This window comes from Thrips palmi, unplaced genomic scaffold (genome assembly GCF_012932325.1).
Source record: "Thrips palmi isolate BJ-2018 unplaced genomic scaffold, TpBJ-2018v1 HiC_scaffold_18, whole genome shotgun sequence".
NCBI classification, from domain to species: domain Eukaryota; kingdom Metazoa; phylum Arthropoda; class Insecta; order Thysanoptera; family Thripidae; genus Thrips; species Thrips palmi.
In genome coordinates, this window is record NW_023144627.1 from 9,469,420 (window position 1) to 9,489,467 (window position 20,048).

Here is a 20,048-nt window from a genome sequence, read left to right on the forward strand (position 1 = left end):
AGCGGCGTGTTTTGACGGATGACGAGATGAAGAAGCTGACATCGACATTATATTGAAAGCAGGATGATACTGATTGACCTTTGGAATCACGCGAGCAGAGGAAAACATTTCCTTTGTTAGACCACTTGTGACTGTGGCTCCACTTCAACGTTCCAACGTAATTTCAATATCCTGATTTTTCTGTATTTCATATTGACCTTTTAGTCCAATTAATATGTTTTGTGAATCTATGATTTTCGACTACAGGTTTCGTAATTAATTCATGCCGTGAAGTCTTCAGTTGCCATTGGAAATGATGAATCATTCATTCTGGGCACTTGCCACTGTGCTCTTGGCATCAAACGTGTCAGCAATTTTTGTTAAGGGTATTCCAGAGCTTCCTAAAGGGGGTATTTTACCAAATGGTGGTAAAATTTGGGCACTTCTTGTTGCTGGATCAAATGGATACTACAACTACCGTCATCAGGTAATTTTTACATGAAGCATTTCGATAATTACCGTGGATTAATTCCTTTCTCTCCTGTTCTTAGGCCGATGTATGCCATGCATATCAGATTCTCCACAAAAATGGGATTCCAGATGAGAACATTATTGTTATGATGTATGATGATGTTGCATCATCTTCTGAGTGAGTTTAGCGTGTGTCAGAAGTCTGCCCGGATTGCACATCTTTGTAAGAAAGCCACTAACTTATTTTACGTTTCTTTTAATTTGAAGGAATCCGACACCCAATGTGATTATCAACCGTCCTGGTGGACCAAATGTGTACAAGGGGGTTCCGATAGATTACTCTGGTGATGTAGGTTTCCTTAAAACATTTTAGAATTTTTACATTTTGAATAATTTGCAGCTCTATCACTTATGTCATTTGCTTTTAGGATGTCAATTCTACAAACTTCCTGAAAGTCTTGACTGGTCAAAGCAATGCTCTGGAAGGCATTGGTACAGGAAGAGCTATAGCCAGGTAAATTCTTATGAGGAAATTTTGATACATAATTTACAGGTATGCCAGGAGACTTCTATGATTTCATTTACATTTTTTCCCTCAGTGGCCCTAAGGATCACATATTTATTAACTTTGTGGACCATGGAGCACCAGGATTTCTTTGTTTTCCAAATGATGAATTGCATGCCAAACTTTTAGAGAAAACATTGGAAGGAATGGTGGCAGAGAACCGCTTTAGCAAGGTTTGAGGGTACAAATTTCAAATTTTTAATTAATTTAATGAACTTTTTATTTCATTTTTTGCTGTCTTTACTCATTTTAGATGGTGCTTTATGTTGAAGCATGTGAATCTGGATCCATGTTCGATGACATTCTTCCCGATACTACAGATAGTATGTGGCTACTTGCATGCGCTGACCTGTCGCTGCTGTTTGATAATTGTTCTCTCTTGTATTTATGATTTTTTTTTTTTTTTTTAGTATTTGTCATGACTGCTGCGGATCCTAGGGAAAGCTCCTACGCTTGCTATTATGACAAATTGAGGGGCACATACCTGGGAGATGTTTTCAGTGTGAAGTGGATGGAAGATTCTGACAAAGTAATTTTTCACTTGTGCTTTCATGAGAGATCACGCTTCTCTTGAAATTCTTGCTAGGTGGTATTCTTAAGGAAAGTTTATCAAATATATTGATCCACATTTGTATCTTATTTATAGGAAAATCTTGCCAAAGAAACTCTCCATCATCAATTTGAACTCGTTCGTACTGAAACAAACTCCAGTCATGTGGAAGAGTATGGGGACCTTGATGTCGGGGCCCTACCGGTGGCATACTTTCAGGGGTATCAAGGACGCTTTTCATCCCTCAATGGTGAAAATGACCGTCTACCTCCCATAAATGTGAGTTCCTGCTTCAGCTTAGAAAGCCATCCCCTTCCCCTTCAACTGTGGAATCTAATTATTATTATTTTTGTCAGGATGCTATTTCCAGTAGAGATGTTCCCTTGGCAATTCTTAAACACCAGTATGAAGCAGCTGTTGATCGGAAAACTAAAAGATACCTGCAATTTAAAATTCATCGCATGCAAAAAGTAAGCCAATTTTTCTTTTTGAGGGGCCTTCAGCAAGAAACCAAAAAAAATTTGAAACATTGCTTATGGCATTTTTATTTCAGATGCGTCGTTTCCTTGATGTTGCTGTGGCTGACATTGCATCTCAAATTGCACATGGTAATGAGGAAAAAACAGCCTACCTACTTGGGTCAGACCAAAAACTAACATCATCAAAATTAGAATGCTATGAAACTTTGGTCAAATATTTTTCATCGAAATGCTTCAAGATATCTGAGGTAATAATTGCTAATTTTGAGCTGCAGGATCTTAAAATCAAATTTGTAATTTTATTGACATTGTGTCCTTTATTACAGAATCCTCATGCACTGTCAAAAATGAAAGTGTTTATAAATATTTGCTCTGCTCCTTGGGTTGCCATTAACTCTGCTCTGAGAGCTATGGATGCCATTTGTGTGCCAGAAAGGCAGTTGACAGGAATCCATTGATCTGGCTGCGATCATTTTCTAGTCAAGCTTCACAAAATCAAGCTACAGAGTGTTAGGAATGATGGGAAATGAACACCAAAATTTGTACCATTTTACATTTGTACAACAATTTAAATTTATTGAATAAAATCAATCAACGTGTATTGCAGAAATCTACCTACAAATAATTCTGTTGTCTTGAAGATGCTGATAGTGAAAATGCATAGTCTAGACTAAGTTCATATGTATATCACCAAGATGTGTTTTATTATTAGTGAGACGATTTGGTTTACAAGGATTCTGTTTACCCCTTACAGTAAAAGTTAAAAAAAATTACATTTAAAATAAAATTTAAAAAGGATTATGAAGTAATTAAAAGTTCTAAAGTATCACAGTCAAATACTACTCATTCTCTCTCAGCAACATCAGGAATGTCTTAGCATTCCTAATGGTATGGATACACCTCTGAGAAATCCCACTCCACCCATCAATATTCTTGTTCACACTTTTTTCTTCCATTGAGCACCGGAATGTAAACTATGACGGATCTTGAGTAAAAGCGGGATTTTCAGTTCCTTCAGGGATGGGTGGCAAGCCTTCCTTCGTTTTGCCTATTTTGCTGAAAATATTTCCAAACAAAGTTAAAGAAGGATAAAACGATGAGGAGCGGCGGCAAGACATTTTTTTAAAAAATCAATTCAACAAACGCACTCACCAGTTCCAGCTCTCCACGTCCGCGATTGTGTCCGGGAGTTCCCTGTGCAGTGTTTCCGGCAGCATGAAGACCAGCAAGCCGGCCAGCAGGGGCATGAGGCCGAAGATGGCCGGCGGCAGCGAGGGCGACACGGAGTTGAGCGTGGCCACGAAGGGCGCCAGCCCCGAGCCCACCCTGGCGATGGTGGACGACGAGCCCACCCCGATGTTCCGCACCACTGTCGGGAACAGCTCGGCGGCGTAGATGTAGACGCAGGGGAAGGCGATGGAGATCCCCGTGACGCCGCACGACGCCAGCGCCACCGTCACCCAGTCGGGCAGCCCTGAAGCGTGAGACGCGTTTTGAGCTCCAGAGTCGCTAAACAGCACTCGAACCGAACGTGTGACCTCACCAATGGATTCCTCGTTCGGAGAGCAATCCATTGGTGGGGTCACACGTTCGGTTCGAGTCCCATTTAGCGACTCTGGCGCTCGAAACGCGTCTGGAGTTTTGGCCGCCTTGCCCACTGCACTGTGGTGCTACCTACCCAGCAGCGGCACCAGCATGATGGCGAGGCACGACACGCCGGTGAAGGCCTGCGCGAACAGCAGCGTCTTGCGGCGCCCCCACTTGATGAGCGCCACGCAGCAGATGACCATGCCGGGCAGCTCCAGCACGCCGGACAGGAAGCCGTTGAGGAAGATGTTGCCCGCCACCTGGCCCATGTACTGCACCAGGCCGTAGAACACCAGGCCGCACGCCGCCCAGTTGGCGTACATCACCAGCGTGCAGCGACGCATCACGGGCGTGCGGAACAGCGCGGACACGCCGCCGGGGCCCTCCTGCGGACAGCACACTGTCAAACCGGACCCACACTACTTAAAAAAAAAATAATTTAAAAAATGAACGCCGCAGTTGGGTTTGGGAAAATCGTGGACCTTCCGCATGAGTCGTCCCGTCAAGGATCTCATGGTGATGTTAGCAATGAGACATGCGTTTAAAATTACCTCCCCCCCCGAAAAAAATATATATAAAAATATTTAAAAAATTGAAACAATCTAAAAAATATAGGAATAAAATAAGTTTTTTTAGCGAGGGTGACACGTTGCGGCATAGATTAAGAGACTATTGGTCACCTTTCCACGACGCGGCCACGAGGGCTCGATCGTGCATCGTGCATCCACGCGCGTGGAGTGTGGAGTCCATCCGGTTGTAAAACCAAAATGAAAACAACGAGTCTCGTCTTTGAGTCCCGCCGCACCGACTGCACCGGTCCTGCCCAACGCCAAAGTACAAGCGGTCCAAGGTCCAAGTCCGCGGAGTGCGAGAGAGATAGACCGACGGCCTGCACGGGACGCCCCGTGAGTGCGAGAGAGATAGACCGACGGCCTGCACGGGACGCCCCGTGAGTGCGAGAGAGATAGACCGACGGCCTGCACGGGACGCCCCACGAGTGCGAGAGAGATAGAGAATGCGGGATCGCCCCGCGGAAGGACACCACTCGTGGTGCTTCCCCGCTTGGGAGCCACCTAGACAGTCACGGCCTGGCGGCCCCTCGCCTTATCACGGTGTGGGTGCAACAGGTTCAATGCCTGTGTACGTCCACTGCACTGCAAGTCCGCAGTTTGGTGCGGGAAGTGACAAAACAATGAGGGTTAAAAAAAACTTGAGTGATAAATTTTATGTTTTTTTTTTTGCCTTGGCTTTACTGCTTTAATAATGTACAGTAATTTTAAACTAAACTGTGTTAGGACGCAAGGATGCAAGGCGCCACACCTATTAAAAAACAGTTATCCGCAAAAAAATTATGTGCACTTGGGATATGTAGTTGGACGGAGCGAGAGTACGTGAGTCATACACCCCGTTCACTAGAAGCCAATCTATCGCCTATCTCACTCGCGACACAGACATCCCACCGACAGTGGCGGAGAGACAGTCTGGTATGGGCTCGAATTGGGCTGACGTAGGGCAGTAAACTCCAAGAAGATAGAGAGATAGAAAAATAGAGAGGTAGAAAAATAGAGAGATAGAAAAATAGAGAGATAGAAAAATAGAGAGATAGAATAATAGAGAGATAGAAAAATAGAGAGATAGAAAAATAAAGAGATAGAAAAATAGAGAGACAGATAAATAGAGAGACAGATATATAGAGAGACAGATATATAGAGAGACAGATAAATAGAGAGACAGATAAATAGAGAGACAGATAAATAGAGAGACAGATAAATAGAGAGACAGATAAATAGAGAGACAGATAAATAGAGAGACAGCGAGTCAGAGACAGAGAGAGTCGGAGAAATAGAGAGATAGAGGGGCATGAGACAGGACTCACCTCCTTCTTCTGGCCCTCCTTGCAGGCGGCCAGCACCTTGTCCCAGTCGGCCACCTCGATGCGGTTGGCCCTGGCTCCCTTCCGCAGCACGTCCACGGCGTCGGCGTCGCGGCCCACGGCGAGCAGCCAGCGCGGCGACTCGGGCACGACCCAGATGTAGGCGAGCTGGAGCGCCACTGGGAGGCTGACGGCGAGCTGCAGGTCCCTCCAGTCGCGCAGCAGAAACGCCAGCCCCGCCAGCATGCAGTGGCCCACGCTGAAGGGCAGGGCGCCCAGAGTGTTGACCGGCGTCCTCCAGCGGCCGCCGATTATCTCGATCACTGGAAAGGGGACCCCGTGTCACTGCACTGTACACACGCTGTCACAGACTCCAAATCCGCAAACGGCCACTTTCATTTCCGATTTTTGTTTTTGGTTTCGTGCATTGGGGTCCTTTACACTCAAGAACGGGCACACATTGGGCCAGAAGACCGGTGGAGGCGGCCAAAACTCTAGATGCGTTTTGAGCTCTTAGAGTCGCTGGGACTCGAACCGAGCGTGTTCGGAGAGCAATCCATTGGTGGGGTCACACGTTCGGTTCGAGTCCCTTTTTAGCGACTCTGGAGCTCCAAACGCGTCGAGAATTTCGGCCGCCTCCCCCGGTCCTCTGGCTCACTGTGGTACATAGGTTGAAGCATGCTTGCATACTCCGCCTGAAACGTGCGTGGAGGGCAAGGGCGGGCAAGGGGCAAGGGCAAACCCAGCGGCCGGCGGTGAACTTGAACTTGGACCGACCGGGCCGTCAACACAGCTTTGCCACGCCACGGTAATTCGATTGGGTTGGGAGTGGCGGGCGTTACGGCGGACGGACGGACGGACGGACAGGCAGGCAGGCAAGCAAGCAGGCAGCCCAGGCGCCGCCAATCACTATCGCCGGCCCGGCAAGTCGCGGGAAAAGACTCCACGGATCCCTCCAAAACAATGCTGCCACTGTGCACTTTGTCGAAAGGGTTGCCAACCCCTGGCTGTCTACCAAAGACGTTGGCTTAGCGATCGGGGGCTCGCCCCGCAGACAGGCTCGACACTTTATGCCTTTTTATGCCAACTGCTCCAAGAATAGCAGAGCGACGCGCGCGCCGACTATTATTAACGGGACTTCCTTTTATCAGGAGGGAGCGTCTGCCGGATAGCGGAGAGAAGGAATGCAGGAGACTGATTCCGCGCAGCGCCTCGTCGTTCTGTCTCTCTCGCACCCGCGGGGCACTCCGCGACGAGATGGAGACAGTGACAAGGATGCTTCCTCCAACCTCCGATTCCGACACTCGTCTTTTTATATCCCTTCGCGAGCGCAGTGCTATTTTCGACTCCGTTTCATCCTTACCGACACAGACGCGGACGCCGGTTATCGGTCCTGCACTGTAACAGTGGAAGGGTTCCCTGCGAGTGCGAGAGAGACAGAGAACTCACTGAGGACGAAGCCGGTGACGGTGATGGCGCCCACGGCCACGGCGCTGAGGAAGCGCAGCACCAGGTACACGCTGAACCAGGGCACCAGGGCGCACCCCACGCCCGTCAGGAGCTGCACCACGGAGCCGGCCAGCAGGGGGGGCTTGCGGCCGTACTTGTCGGCCACCAGGCCGCCCAGGGTGCAGCCCACCAGGAAGCCGAACATGAACAGCATCTGCACCACGTTGGCGAGCTGCGCGCGCCCGCACACCAGGTTCCACTGAAAGGAGAGCATCAGCGTCAGGCTCTTCGCACAGTGGAGTTGCAGGCGGCCAAAACCCCGGACGCGTTTTGAGCTCCAGAGTCGCTAAGCAGGACTCGAACCGAACGTGTGACCCCACCAATGGATTGCTCTGCGAACGAGGAATCCATTGGTGGGGTCACACGTTCAGGTCGAGTCGTGTTTAGCGACTCTGGAGCTCAAAACGCGTCTAGAGTTTTGGCCGCCTCCACCGGTCTTCTGGCCCACTGTGCTCCGTCCTGTTAGATCGTCACACCGCGTCACGCTGCTAACGCGTCGAACGTGACGCGTGACACATTGGCGCCGTGACGCGGCGTGACACGCCGCATCGGCCACGCGGCCGTGTTCGCCACGGAAACGGCTATCACACGTCACGGCGCGGCGGCACGGCGCGGCACGGCGCGGCACGGCACGAAGTAGGACGCGAACACAATTCGCTGTTAAAATTCCGGGGCCAGGTGTCAACTATGACGGCCAAACAAGCGGCCGGGCGGCCAGCCTCCGCGACAAAAACAAACACGCGCCCGGCGCAAAATGAGCGCCGATTGTAAAAGCCGTGGCTTACACTGCAGTGTGGTGTTGCCCGCCACACTGGCAAACGAAAAGTTGTTGAAAGGGCGGCCAACCTCAGCCTGCCTGACGGGGAATGCTTGGGCGTTGCTATGAAGGGCCGGCCTAGCGGGCAGGTTGAGGTCGGAAGCCCTTCTGACAGTGGAGGCCGTGAGGCCCCTGCGAGGTAGGCAACGCGTTGGCCGCCGCGCACGCCCGTCGGCTGGGTTGCCTACGCCGCAGGCGCTCCGGCCGCACCGGTGGAGGCGGACAAAACTCTAGACGCGTTTTGAGCTCCAGAGTCGCTAAATGGGACTCGAACCGAACGTGTGACCCCACAAATGGATTCCTCGTTCGGAGACCAATCCATTGGTGGGGTCACACGCTCGGTTCGAGTCCGATTTAGCGACTCTGGAGCTCAAAACGCGTCCGGGATTTTGACCGCTTTCACTGATGTGGCCCACTGTGCCAGTTTTATTTTTCAAGTAGTTTCATGAGAAGGCCTCACCTCCGTGATGATGGTCTCCCTGAAGATGCTCCGGTCGTACTCCCAAGTGTCACACGGAAGCGTGCCGCCCTCGCCGGGACCCGGGACGACACACTTGTACCGCGCCGTGCCACTGCAAAATCAAACTATTTTACTCTCGCTTTCCCGGTCAATTTTGTAGCGAATTGAAAAAAGAGTTTTGTTCAAACTAAAAATTCACTTTGGTTTTTATTAATTAGCCACATCATAATGAACTATCCGTAGGCTAAAATTGCATGAAGTACATCTAGATCACTTCGGGCCTTGATTCACATAAATCGTTAGGTGCATTGGAAGTTCATTCAAATGGCGATTGCTGCACTTGTGCAATGGCAGAGAGATATCGCCGAATGGCGGCACGTCTCGTCGATTGCCCCCCCCCCCCCCCCCCCCCCGGCCGCCCCGCGCTGGCAACAGCCCAGCCCCCGGAAGGGCTGGATTACTCGAACCGAGACTCGAGACAGACGGTGTGAGTCAATGAAGTAAGCCGTCCCCCACCATCTTTTCACGTTGCCACTCTCGACCTATCGCGCGCTACCACGGATCTCGCCAACATCATTCGAGAGCTCGTTGTCAGAGATAAGAAGCCCGTAGGAGGACCGCGAGGGGCCCCGCACCGCTGCACTTTGAATGGCCACGCCAAACAGATAAATCCTCCCACACACTGGCCGCCAGTCGCGAAAACTCCAGCAATCCATTGGTGGGCGGCTCGAGCACCATTCAGCGGTTCCGGAGCTCTGCACGCGTCTCTCGGCCTTACTTGTGCGGGTCGGGGCTCGGCAGCGGGCTGGTGCACCAGTAGTCGACGGGCGGGGCCAGGAAGACGATGCCGATCTTGAACCAGGCGCCGGGCAGCCCCGACATGGCCACGGCCAGCGCGATGCCGAGCTGCCATCGCCCGAAGTCGCCGATGGTGGACTGCAGGGCATCGGCCTTGAGGGACGCCCGCCTGTCGGCCAGGCCCACTGGAAGCAAGCACAATGTTAAAAAAAACACCGGTCTTTTTCGCGTGCAGGAACAGAATACTTGGACATCGCCACGGTTCCTCCTGCCATGACGAGCGATTCCGAGGACTGCTTTCGTCGCTCTGTCTCTCTCGCACTCATGAGGACAGTGGGGCGGTACGTAGAGGTGCGAGAGAGACAGAGCGAATCTCTGGACGGCCTGTCCGCTTGACGCCTTGCTTGACACTCTCCGACGCGGCCACTGCCGAAGACTGCTCTCGTCGCTCTGTCTCTCTCGCACTCTTGGGTGGCGGTCTGTAGGGGTGCGAGAGAGACAGAGCGACGAAAGCGGTCCTCGGAGCCAGCCCTCTGACAGCAGGCGACAAGGCTCGGCCCGGCTCGGCCCGCAATCACGCACTTGTCTCGGCGTGGCCGTCTTCGGCGAGCCAACTGGTCATTTGGCGGAGGAAACGACTGCCTGCCGTGCCCTGCCGAGTCCAGCCGCCCAAATTTATGTTTTCGTCAACGCCGTCCGCAGAATTTTCCGCATCGCACTGGTGCAAGGCAGCCAGCAGGCTGAGAGTCGTTTTCGTCGCTCTGTCTCTCTCGCACCCGAGGACCGTGCAGTACAGGTGCGAGAGAGACAGAGCGATCGGTCCGCGGGCAGACGAGGGAGGAGCCGGGCCGACACGAACCGGGCGGGCCTTGTCGCTCTGTCTCTCTCGCACTCGTCTGCTGGGTCCGCTGGGGTGCGAGAGAGACAGAGCGCTTTTCGTCTCCCTCGCACAGTGGGGGTCATACGATCATGTGTGGTCTAGCCCTTAATGGTAATGGAGGCGGCCAAAACCCGGCCCGTTGCGCAGCGCTGCGCGGCGGGTCTGCCTACCCTCGGTTGGTCGGGCGTTCGGCCGCGTTCGGCCGCGTGGCGGGGAAGGCTCAGAGGGCCAGGCGACAAACTGGGACATCCTCTTCCTCGACATGCTGTGCCCGCGTGGAGGAAGGCGTAGGCACGCGCGCACGTACGCACTCTCACACACACACACACACAGTCAGCCAACGCATCGCCGCGGCAAGGTCACCGTCCTGGCGTCGCGTACTTGCTGCCAGCCACTGACCCTCGCTTTCGTTCGTTCCAGTGTGTGTGTGTGTGCGCGCGCGTGCGTGTGTGTGTGTGTGTGTGTGTGTGTGTAAACGGGGTGTAGAGGCCTGTGTGCATAAGTGGCCGATTGCGTGAGTTCGCTCATGTTCGTGCTATTTATAACAGGTAATCCCCCGTTAACCTAGTAGTAGTCAGACCTTTCCCCAATTGACGCCCAGCCTCAGCTTTTCATTGAACCTCTCTATTCTGTATTTCGCCAGCCCCGCCTCAGAAAAAAAGAAAAACAACAAACGGAACAAAAACCACTCGGGTTTCACAGCGGGCATTTGCGATAATTTATGCAGCAAGTCCCGGCACGGGTTCCGAAGCTCTAGTCGAAATTCCGATTTGACGCGTCTCGGGCGGTGACCCCGTGGCGGGCGCGACGCCAGGGCCAACAGGTTGAAGACTCGACGCTCTCTCTCTCTCTCTCCCACGGAGTGCCCCGTCGGGGTGCGTGTGCGAGAGAGAGGGAGGCAAAACATTGCGCCGCGGGAGACGCAGGCAGGCGCGGGTCCAGACTGCATCCGGCGTCGGAAGAGCCACCGGAACCACTGCAGTCGGTGCAGGCCTTCCAACGAGGATGCAATTCGAAATTTATTTCCCGCTTCGCGAACCAGTCGGCCGTGGAGGGTTTTCGGAGGGCATCTTCGCGGAAGGGAATGCCCCAGCAAGGTTGCCGCACAGTGGATTTGCCAGAAGACCGGTGGAGGCGCTCAAAATTCCGGACGCGTTTTGAGCTCCAGAGCGTCGCTGAATGGGACTCGAACCGAACGTGTGACCCCACCAATGGATTGCTCTCCGAACGAGGAATCCATTGGTGAGGTCACACGTTCGGTTCGAGTCCTGTTGGCCCTTCTGGCTGACTCTGACGAGGGCGATCTCCATGCAGAGCTCTGGTTCTGAGCGCGACTTAAGAACACCCGCAGCTTTCCCGGTTGGACATCGCTCTGTCTCTCTCGCTCTCGTGGGGCGTCTGGCCGGGGCGACGAAACGCCGTTGGGAATGAGTCTACAGACACGTGGTTGTTGGAATTTCGCGAACCGTTTTCTACGGACCGGTTTTTGGACCGGGCTGTGATGACACACCTAGTGGAATCGCGTGCTAAGAAAAAAAAGGGAAAAACGTTTGGGCCGCGCCGGGACGCGAACCCGCAACCATGCCCTCCAATGAGCGACTTCATCACTACTGAGCTTTTCCCTTCACAAAAAAACCTCCTCAGCATGATGCCTGCCTGCACAGCCTTAAGGCTAGCGAAAATTTCAGAGTGCAGGACCGCTATATAGATCCCCACTTGAACCCATTTCACTCTTTTCTTTGTTCCGAGAAAAATTCAAGTGCTCTTCGGGAGCAGCCGGAGGAGCAGAAACTTGTCCGGCGCGACAGCGACCCGGAGGCAAAAAGAAGGACCGCTCTGTGTATCCTGCAGCAAAGCACACGACCTGCGCGTCCGCCGAACGGGGCGTCCTGTCGGGGCCCTGGCCGTGGCAGCAGCGGACGGCCTTGCCCGGCCTTGCCGGCACGCGCACGTGTGTGTGTGTGTGTGTGTGTGTGTGCGTGTGTGTGTACGACAACCCGCAGAAAGCGTCACCGAGCATAAACGTGGCTCGAGGCGCTCTTTTCGCGTAACAGTACGAGACAATGCCTTATTAGCGTCGTTGTTTCGGTATTTTGCCCGATGAAAGCTCTTTTCTTCTTGGTGACCGGTATGGCGACCCCACCATTGGATTGCTCTCCGAACGAGGAATCCATTGGTGGGGTCACACGTTCGGTTCGAGTCCCATTTAGCGACTCTGGAGCTCAAAACGCGTCGGGGATTTTGACCACCTTGTGCGCTGCAGTGCCGTGGATTTCCAGGGAGTAGGGAAATGCGTGTCCAAGACGATCTTAATCGAAACGAGCACGCTCGTCCGCCATTCAGCACATTCCGTGAATTAAAGCCGAGAACCAATGTGAGCGGAGGGTGGGGGACATTTAAAGGAAGCCAAGCAAAACGCCGATCGTGGTGCGGAGAGGTGTTACGTATAGTGCGATTGCTATGTTGGGGACACTTTGTCGGTATAGGACGAGCTTCGCGGCGTCGTCACGACACTAGTATTTACGACCGCATCCTGGAGGGACACACACACACACACACACACACACACACACACAGAGTGTCACGTAAAGCAAATAGCAATTAATCGCCCATTTGGCGGGGCAGTCCTGCTACAGGACCCGGAACCGCTTTGTCGATGGGTGACCCAATGTTCGCGTACACGGTGTTCGCCTTACATAATCCTGGCAAATGGTCGAATTTTAAAACGTAGTCGGTCCAAAGCTTTTAATGGTCACTGTTCAAAAGTCGGAGCAAGTTTGGCGGAGTTGGCAGTGGCGTGCCTCGCTGCGTCCGCCATGCGTCCGCTGCACACGCATTGAACGAGGCGGTGCGTCTTCCTCTCGGCCGAGACGAACGGAAGTGGCGGCCAGGCCGTCGCTCTGTCTCTCTCGCACTCACGGGGCGGCCCTAGTGGGCCCGCAGGGGTGCGAGAGAGACGGACGATCACGGCCAGGGCTTTTGGCGGACATCGAAGGCAGTTCAAGATGCGCGTCGCGAGCGCGGAAGGGGAGAGGGAGACAGAGAGAAACAGAGAGAGAGAGAGAGAGAGAGAGAGAGAGAGAGAGAGAGAGAGGAAGAGAGAAGCCCATGAGCGCGGATTCGACGCAAGGGCAACGATCTGCTAGCGGTTCGCAAGGCAATCGTTGCTCGCGTTTGCGGCTCGCGTGGCTCGCGTGGCGTGCCATTTGGCGGAGTGGCGCGAAACCCCGAGCCGGCAACCCGCCAACCCGGTGACCTTCCGAACCCTCTGACCGACTGACTGGCAGACCGGAGGCAGACCGGAGGCCGCCGGGAGAGCCACACTGTAAAGGAAGTGACGTCAAATCAGGTTTGCTTCTCTTTGACTGCGCCTCATTGAAGAATCGTAGGGCACTCCCTTACTGTGGTCGCTCCAAATCGCTCACGCCGCACTCTACCAAAAATGTCCTGTAAATGCCGTTAATTTATTACCAGTTTTTACTGTAGGTCAATTCACAGCGTTTACTGTGATCTGCTCACGGGATTCGCTGTGATCTTGTTCACGGTGTTCACTGTGATCTGGTCCCCAGTAAACACTGTGAGTTTGACGCCGCTGAGCACCGAAGTACTGCCAATCAGGCTCCAATTCACGGCGTTTACTGTGGCCAGATCACAGTGAACACTGTGACCGAGATCACAGTGAACGCCGTGAACTAGTTCACAGCAAACGCCGTGAATTGCATAACAGCAAACATTGGTAATAAATTAACGGCGTTGACAGGACATTTTTTGTAGAGTGCGTGCCAGAAGGGCCAGAAGACGGTTGGAGGCGGCCAAAACTCTAGACGCGTTTTGAGCTCCAGAGTCGCGAAACAGGACTCGAACCGAACGTGTGACCCCACCAATGGATTCCTCGTTCGGAGAGCAATCCATTGGTGGGGTCACAACCGTTCAGCCTGCAGGTTAGTGAATCCAAACCCGGTGGCCCTCCGACTTCCCGACCCGTATGACGAGCAACGACAAGCGACGCCCAGTCGCTCTGTCTCTCTCGCACCGCAACGCTACGCCGGCACGCCCCGCGAGTGCGACAGAGACAGAGCGAGGGCTGGCTTCCGAGTTCGGTTTGATCGGTCGCGTGAGCCGCAGCCCGCACTGCAGGGCGTGACCCGAAGTGACCCGGCGCCTGTCTCTCGCACCGTGACGGGGATGCCTAACGAGTGCGACAGAGACACCTGTCGGGCGGCGCCGGATCGCACCACACACACAAACCGCTCAGGCAGACCCATTTCGAAAAGCATTTCGTCGCTGTGTGAGTGTCTCTCTCTCTCTCTCTCTCTGACGTGCCCTGCGGGACTGCGGGACGCCCCACCCTTTGAGTCGAGTGCGACAGAGACAGACTGCCACCGGCCAAACGCCAGCTGACGGCTTGTTTACTGACAGCGCCGTGTCGTCTGCCGGGCGTTCGAATCCGCCGCGTCTCGGGCTCCGTCTCGGCCAGCACACTGGTTCCGAGAGTCGTTTTCGTCACTCTGTCTCCCTCGCGCTCGTAGCCCGTCTCCTATACGTGCGAGAGAGACAGAGCGACGAAAGCGACTCTCGGAATCAGTCTGCAGAGCTACGCCCGCTACGCCGTAGGCCGTACTCACTGTTGCCTGGCGGAGGGGCTGCGCGTCGTAGGACCAAGACGTTGAGGACGGCGAGGGAAGACCAGGACGCCGACGACGAGGGAGACCAGGACGCCGACGACGACGGCGGAGGCGCGAGGATTGGCTTTGAACGGCGGCGACGCGGGGCGGCGCAGGGCGGCGAGGGCGCGTGTGTGTTTAGCCGGCCGGACTGCTGCCGACTGCACACGCCGCCGGAGTCTGCTTGAGTCTGCTGCCCTGCTGCCCCGGTCCCCGCCCCCCTCTCTCTCCCTCCCGCTCGCAGCGCAGCCCCCACCTCCTCGCCGCATTGGACAAGGACAGCGCCCCGATCTTGAACCGGCGAACCGGCGGCGCGTCTCTGCCCTCGCTGGACACGGCCGGCCGGGCCAGGCCGGACCTTGCAGCCTGCTTGCAGTGGAGGAGCGCACACAGCCACAACCGCAGACCGCCTGTTACGCGGGTCAGGTCCAGAGCGAACGGAGAGGAGGGGGAGGAAGGGGGGGGGGGGGCAGCGGCTTCCTTTGGGGGCCATGTCGCGCCTACGCATAGCCGGTCATAAGCTCAGAGTCGCACCTTTTGAGACCAGGTCGGAGCTTTTGAGATCAGGTCGCAAACACACATAATGTTTTTGTAAAAATTTTGTACAAGACATCACAGTCTTTTGTGCACACGAAATTTCCGTACAAATTTGGACGCGATTTTGTGCAAAACTGGGGGAAATACGTGCAGTTTTTCGTACAAAATTTGTCCGAAAAGTTCGCGTGCACAAAAAGCTGTGATGTCTCGTACAAAATTGTACATAACATTTTGTGTGAACGACTGGATAGGAGTCTCCAATTGAAAGAGCGTGCGATGCAATAAATAAAAACAATTTATTTGATTCAGACATGCATGTTGCCAAAGGCAACAAATCATACGCATTAAAATTAAATAAAAACAAAATCAGTTTCGTTAAATACTTTACGCTACATAATATGCGTGGCATAAATACTATAAGGTTTGAACTTTTCATTAGGTGCTCTGAATATTGAGCAAACTAGCCGATAACGACTTTGACTTAATAAGCAATCACAACTATAACGAATCTTTGGAAAGTATCACCGAGACACATTTTTCACCATTAGTTCTACACAACGTAGATTCTTTGGTAGACCGTATACATTAATCACAAAACATGTTTCCAACCTCACCATGATCAATAAATTGGAATCAAAGTAAAGACAAGAACAAATGACTTGTTCATTTAAATACTGATTACCACAATCACTATCCTAAAATGGCGCACTTCATCGAAACTTTCTTCCATTGAGAGTATCAGAGCAGTAACACTCTTATCAATACAAATCATTATACTTTTCCGTTAATACTCCATACGGCGAGTGGTCGTATTTTTATCAGCCTTCAAGTTGAAGTGGGACCGTGGGACTCGTGTGTCTCCCGACTTGTAAGTATTATCACAATAAACGGATGCTACCCCCACCTCCAACCTCCATTTAACATCACAAGCAAAGCACATATCTTTCTGCACTCACATACTACATCTGTATCACGCGACTGAGTAGAGTATGAGTTGACGAGTTGGAGGGCAAAATATCTACCGCCTAACGCTAAATGACGCACAATGGAAAAAGTCCAACACAGTGAGAAAACCTCACGAACTATTTTGAGCATGCGAAAGGTTCAAAGTTTGTTAGCGAAATTTGTTCGCAACGATTTTTTAGGGCGGGGAAAAGCTGAAAACACTTTGTAAAATCACGCGGCGAGGCTCAAAATAGCTGGTGAGGTTTCTGAGAGTGAAAACGCGACGACTTGTAGAGGTGAACCCACCCGCCAGGTCTACTTGTCCTGGCTGGCGTCCCTCGCGCTGGCCGGCACGTAGATGCACCCCGACTCGACGCGGACCTCGCCGTGGTGGTCGCCGTGGACGCGGTCGGGCTCCAGGGTCTCGTACAGCGGGCGGCAGTCGTTGGAGCGCTCCTTGCACACGATCATGAGGACGTGGTGGCGGTGCACGACGTGGGGCTGCATCCGCCACTCGCAGACGCCGACCTCGTCGTGGTCCAGCCCCAGCTCCTTCTTCCAGTGGTTGGGGCCCAGGGTGCGCACGCCGTCCTTGCGTTGCGAGGCCAGGTCCAGGAACGCCTTAGCGCGCGCGCTGAGCGCGCAGGGCTGCGCGACGGCCGTCTGCACCACCACGAGGACGGCGGTCAACGCCAGCAAGAGCGAGGGGTGCATGGCGGCGGCTGGCTCTCACCGGCGACTGGCTCTGACTGGTGACTGACTCCGGCTGGTGACTGACACTGGCCTGACTGGCGACTGACTCTGGCACTGACTGGTGACTGGCTCTGACTGGTGACTGACTCTGACTGGTGACGGACACCGGCTGGTCACTGACACTGACTCTGACTGGTGACTGACTAGTGAGTGACTCTGGATCTGGCCGGGGACGAGTGTGGTACCCAGGTGACTGACTGACTGGCTGACCTGCCGGCGCTTCAATATATACAGTCCGCCCTTATCAGCGGCCGTCAAAGGGCCGCCTCGCCGCCCCGTCTCTCTCGCGGGGTGCGCGTCGCCACGGCGCGGCCTAGGGGTGCGAGCGAGATGGGCGAACGATCATCCTTCGGAGCGGCCGACAGCGTATTCCCTCGCAGCGTATTCCCTCGCAGCGTCACGAGGGATGAATCCTCAGATAAACAGACCGCCTTGCTTGGTGTGCTTCGCGGCGTGCTTCGCGTAGACCGCGCGGTGGCGGCCTGGAGCAGATCACGGACGGAATGTCGTCCAAGTGACACACAGGTGAGGCACTCGTCTTCGCCGTCGGGGGATTCCCGCAGAGAGGAGCAGATAAGCACAAGCACCTTTTTAACAGGTAGACTCCACGCGCCGATAATCAGTGTGACGTGGTGTGCGGAAAGCGAAACAGGGCCTTTCAAGTGGTCAACGCCACTCTACAGGCGATGTATTGACTTCCTTCGGACAGTGGGCCAGAAGACCGGTGGAGGATGCCAAAATCCCGTACGCGCTGCAGAGTCGCTCAATGGGACTCGAACCGAACGTGTGACCCCACCAATGGATTGCTCTTCGAACGAGGAATCCATTGGTGGGGTCACACGTTCGGTTCGAGTACCACTTAGCGACTCTGGAGCTCAAAACGCGTCTAGAGTTTTGGCCGCCTCTACCGCCAGCTCGTCGTGGCCTTAGCGCCTGCGAGGTAGGCCAGCGTCCCGTCCCGCAACACTCCGCTGTGGAGACGGTGGCCCACCTCGCCCCTGCGCAGACCACAGGCGCAGTGTAGGCCACCGTCTCCACAGCGGAGTGTTTGAGACGCTACAGTGGCCGGGTAGGCGTCCAATGGGTGGCCTGCAGCTCGGGCGCCGCGAGCGCTGGACCGCGGTGGGAGGGTGGCCTACCTGCACGGGGCTCCGGCCGCCACGCGCCGCCTCCAGTGGAGCGTCGAATGGGTGGCCTATCCACGAGGGGCATGCCGTTCAGCGTCGGGCTGAGTCGCTGCCAGTGCTGCTGTCGACGCGTTTTGAGCCCCAGAGTCGCTAAATGGGACTCGAACCGAACGTATGACCCCACCAATGGATTGCTCTCCGAACGAGGAGTCCATTGGTGGGGTCACACGTTCGGTTCAAGTCCCATTTAGCGACTCTGGAGCTCAAAACGTCTAGAGTTTTGTCCGCCTACACCGGTCTTCTGGCCCACTGGCCCAGGCCGCCGTAGTGAAGCGGCAGAGCGGTACCGCCGGCCGTGCCAAATCCACGTCGCACTTTTGTTTCAGACTGGTCAATTTTGGAGTCAACGCACCGAGAGCACACCGCCCCGCTTCTTCCTGACTGATGTAGATGGATGTGACGTTTTCATAGCGGAGGCAGAACAATCCCATTCGAACCGTGACAACAATAATTCGGGTTGTTTTCGTGGCGGCCGCGGAGGAGCGGCCGGAGTGACAAGAAGACTGACTCGTCGCGCTGTCTCTCTCGCACTCACGGGGCGTCGCGCGGGGGTGTGAGAGAGACGGGGCTATTCGTTCGGAATTGCCGCCATTCTTCACTGTCAGACCGGCTCGGCACGGCTCGGCAGCCAGCCCTTTGTTTTGGAGCAGAGCACTGTTGCGATTGGAGAAGGTCTTCTCCGCCACGACACTGTGCCAAAAGGCAAGAGGCGCGCCCTGCACTGGGAGGCGGCCAAAACTCTGGACGCGTTTTGAGCTCCAGAGTCGCTAAACAGGACACGAACCGAACGCGTGACCCCACCAATGGATTGCTCTCCGAACGAGGAATCCATTGGTGGGGTCACACGTTCGGTTCGAGACCCACTGTGGGTTGGGAACCCTGCCGTTGGTGGGTGTGTCGCTTGCTCTTGTGCATGGCGTTGGCGTGGCGTTGCCATTCCGTCGAGGCTGTATCTAGGTTCGCTGATTCGACGCGGTCGGTATGACTGTTGTCCAACAGTGCACCGGACCACCCAGTCGCCGCGTCCGTAGACTGTTCGCGCCGCCAGGGCCCAAATCACGCCCCCTCCCCCCTCAATCCAACTGGGAGCGTAATAAACCAATGAACTGCTGCGGGAGAATAGAGCGGCTGGTGAGAGGCCCCTCGACTTGTTTTAAAATCCGTGAAGTTAATTTCGGGACCCGGCGTCTGCCGTCGGTCGGAGTCGTAATGGGACAGTCTAGTCTTATTTTGGGTCCACGTTCGAGAATCGGGCTGAAAAGTAGACCGAAATTCCCAACAGTGTCCAACTCCAGCCTGCCTGTTGAGGCAGGTCGACCGGTCTTCTGGCCGACTGTGCAACCTCAGCAGTTTGCGCAGGCCCAACATACGCTCCAAACACTTTCGTAAATTTTACAGTGAGTAAAATCGGAGACACGCCGACTGCATACCCGCGCATAGTTTACAGTGCGAGAGAGGGTAGAGCGACACGGAGGGGCACGGTAACCCTCACGTTTCTCCATGCACCTCCGTCTATAGTTTCCTTGTTGCAGATCAGTTTTGCATAGAGCGCGTGGAGCGCGCTATGCACTTCCATTTAGGCCAGGACCCGTACTCTGTGTGTGTCTGTGTGTGTCTGTGTGTGTGTGTGTGTGTGTGTGTCGACCACAATGGAATTAGAATATACGAGCGACCCACATGCCGGCCGGCTCATGCTGCAGACTGATTCCGAGAGTCGTTTTCGTCGCTCTGTCTCCCTCGCACTCGCGGGGCGTCCCGAATGGGTGCGAGAGAGACAGAGCGACTGGCAGGGCTGGCAGGGCTGCGGCTCTGGATTGTCAGGGAATCACGGACCTCGCGCACGACTGTACGACGCTCTCGAGGCTCAATTACTCTTTTCGAATCAAAATAGCTGTCGGTCTGAATGCCGCCGGTGCCCCGCAGATTAGAGGGGCGGTACCGTCCCCGTCTCTCTCTCTCTCTCTCTCTCTCTCTCTCTCTCTCTCTCTCTCTCT

The 20,048-nt window shown here is 54.3% G+C and overlaps 2 protein-coding genes across 2 annotated transcripts; one reads left to right on the forward strand and one right to left on the reverse strand.

Annotated features, from left to right (window-relative positions):
* On the forward strand, positions 1-2,658 carry LOC117644527 (legumain-like). Its single transcript, XM_034384070.1, has 12 exons — positions 1-157; positions 247-466; positions 531-628; positions 718-799; positions 879-964; positions 1,050-1,188; positions 1,269-1,338; positions 1,426-1,544; positions 1,662-1,844; positions 1,922-2,035; positions 2,119-2,292; positions 2,371-2,658. The coding sequence occupies exons 2-12, from the start codon at positions 293-295 to the stop codon at positions 2,500-2,502; spliced, it is 1,371 nt and encodes a 456-aa protein (XP_034239961.1). The 5' UTR covers positions 1-157; positions 247-292; the 3' UTR covers positions 2,503-2,658.
* Positions 2,659-2,719: 61 nt separating this feature from the next.
* Positions 2,720-14,817, reverse strand: LOC117644525 (organic cation transporter protein-like). The gene is made up of 8 exons (XM_034384067.1): positions 14,594-14,817; positions 9,069-9,273; positions 8,291-8,402; positions 6,954-7,212; positions 5,508-5,827; positions 3,723-4,017; positions 3,197-3,518; positions 2,720-3,100 (listed from the first exon to the last, which is right to left on the reverse strand). Coding segments are annotated over exons 1-8 (1,596 nt in total). The 5' UTR covers positions 14,595-14,817; the 3' UTR covers positions 2,720-3,018.
* Positions 14,818-20,048: the final 5,231 nt, after the last annotated feature.

Excerpts from the sequence above, each read along its gene's own strand:
- LOC117644525 (XM_034384067.1), bottom strand. Across the intron at positions 8,403-9,068 it reads CCGAGCCCCGACCCGCACAA|TGGCACGGCGCGGTACAAGT; the intron begins GTAAGGCCGAGA and ends TTGATTTTGCAG. Across the intron at positions 4,018-5,507 it reads AGGAGGGCCAGAAGAAGGAG|GAGGGCCCCGGCGGCGTGTC; the intron begins GTGAGTCCTGTC and ends TGCTGTCCGCAG.
- LOC117644527 (XM_034384070.1), top strand. The coding sequence starts at position 293 with ATGATGAATCATTCATTCTGGGCACTTGCCACTGTGCTCTTGGCATCA. Across the intron at positions 1,189-1,268 it reads CAGAGAACCGCTTTAGCAAG|ATGGTGCTTTATGTTGAAGC; the intron begins GTTTGAGGGTAC and ends TACTCATTTTAG. Across the intron at positions 1,845-1,921 it reads ACCGTCTACCTCCCATAAAT|GATGCTATTTCCAGTAGAGA; the intron begins GTGAGTTCCTGC and ends TATTTTTGTCAG.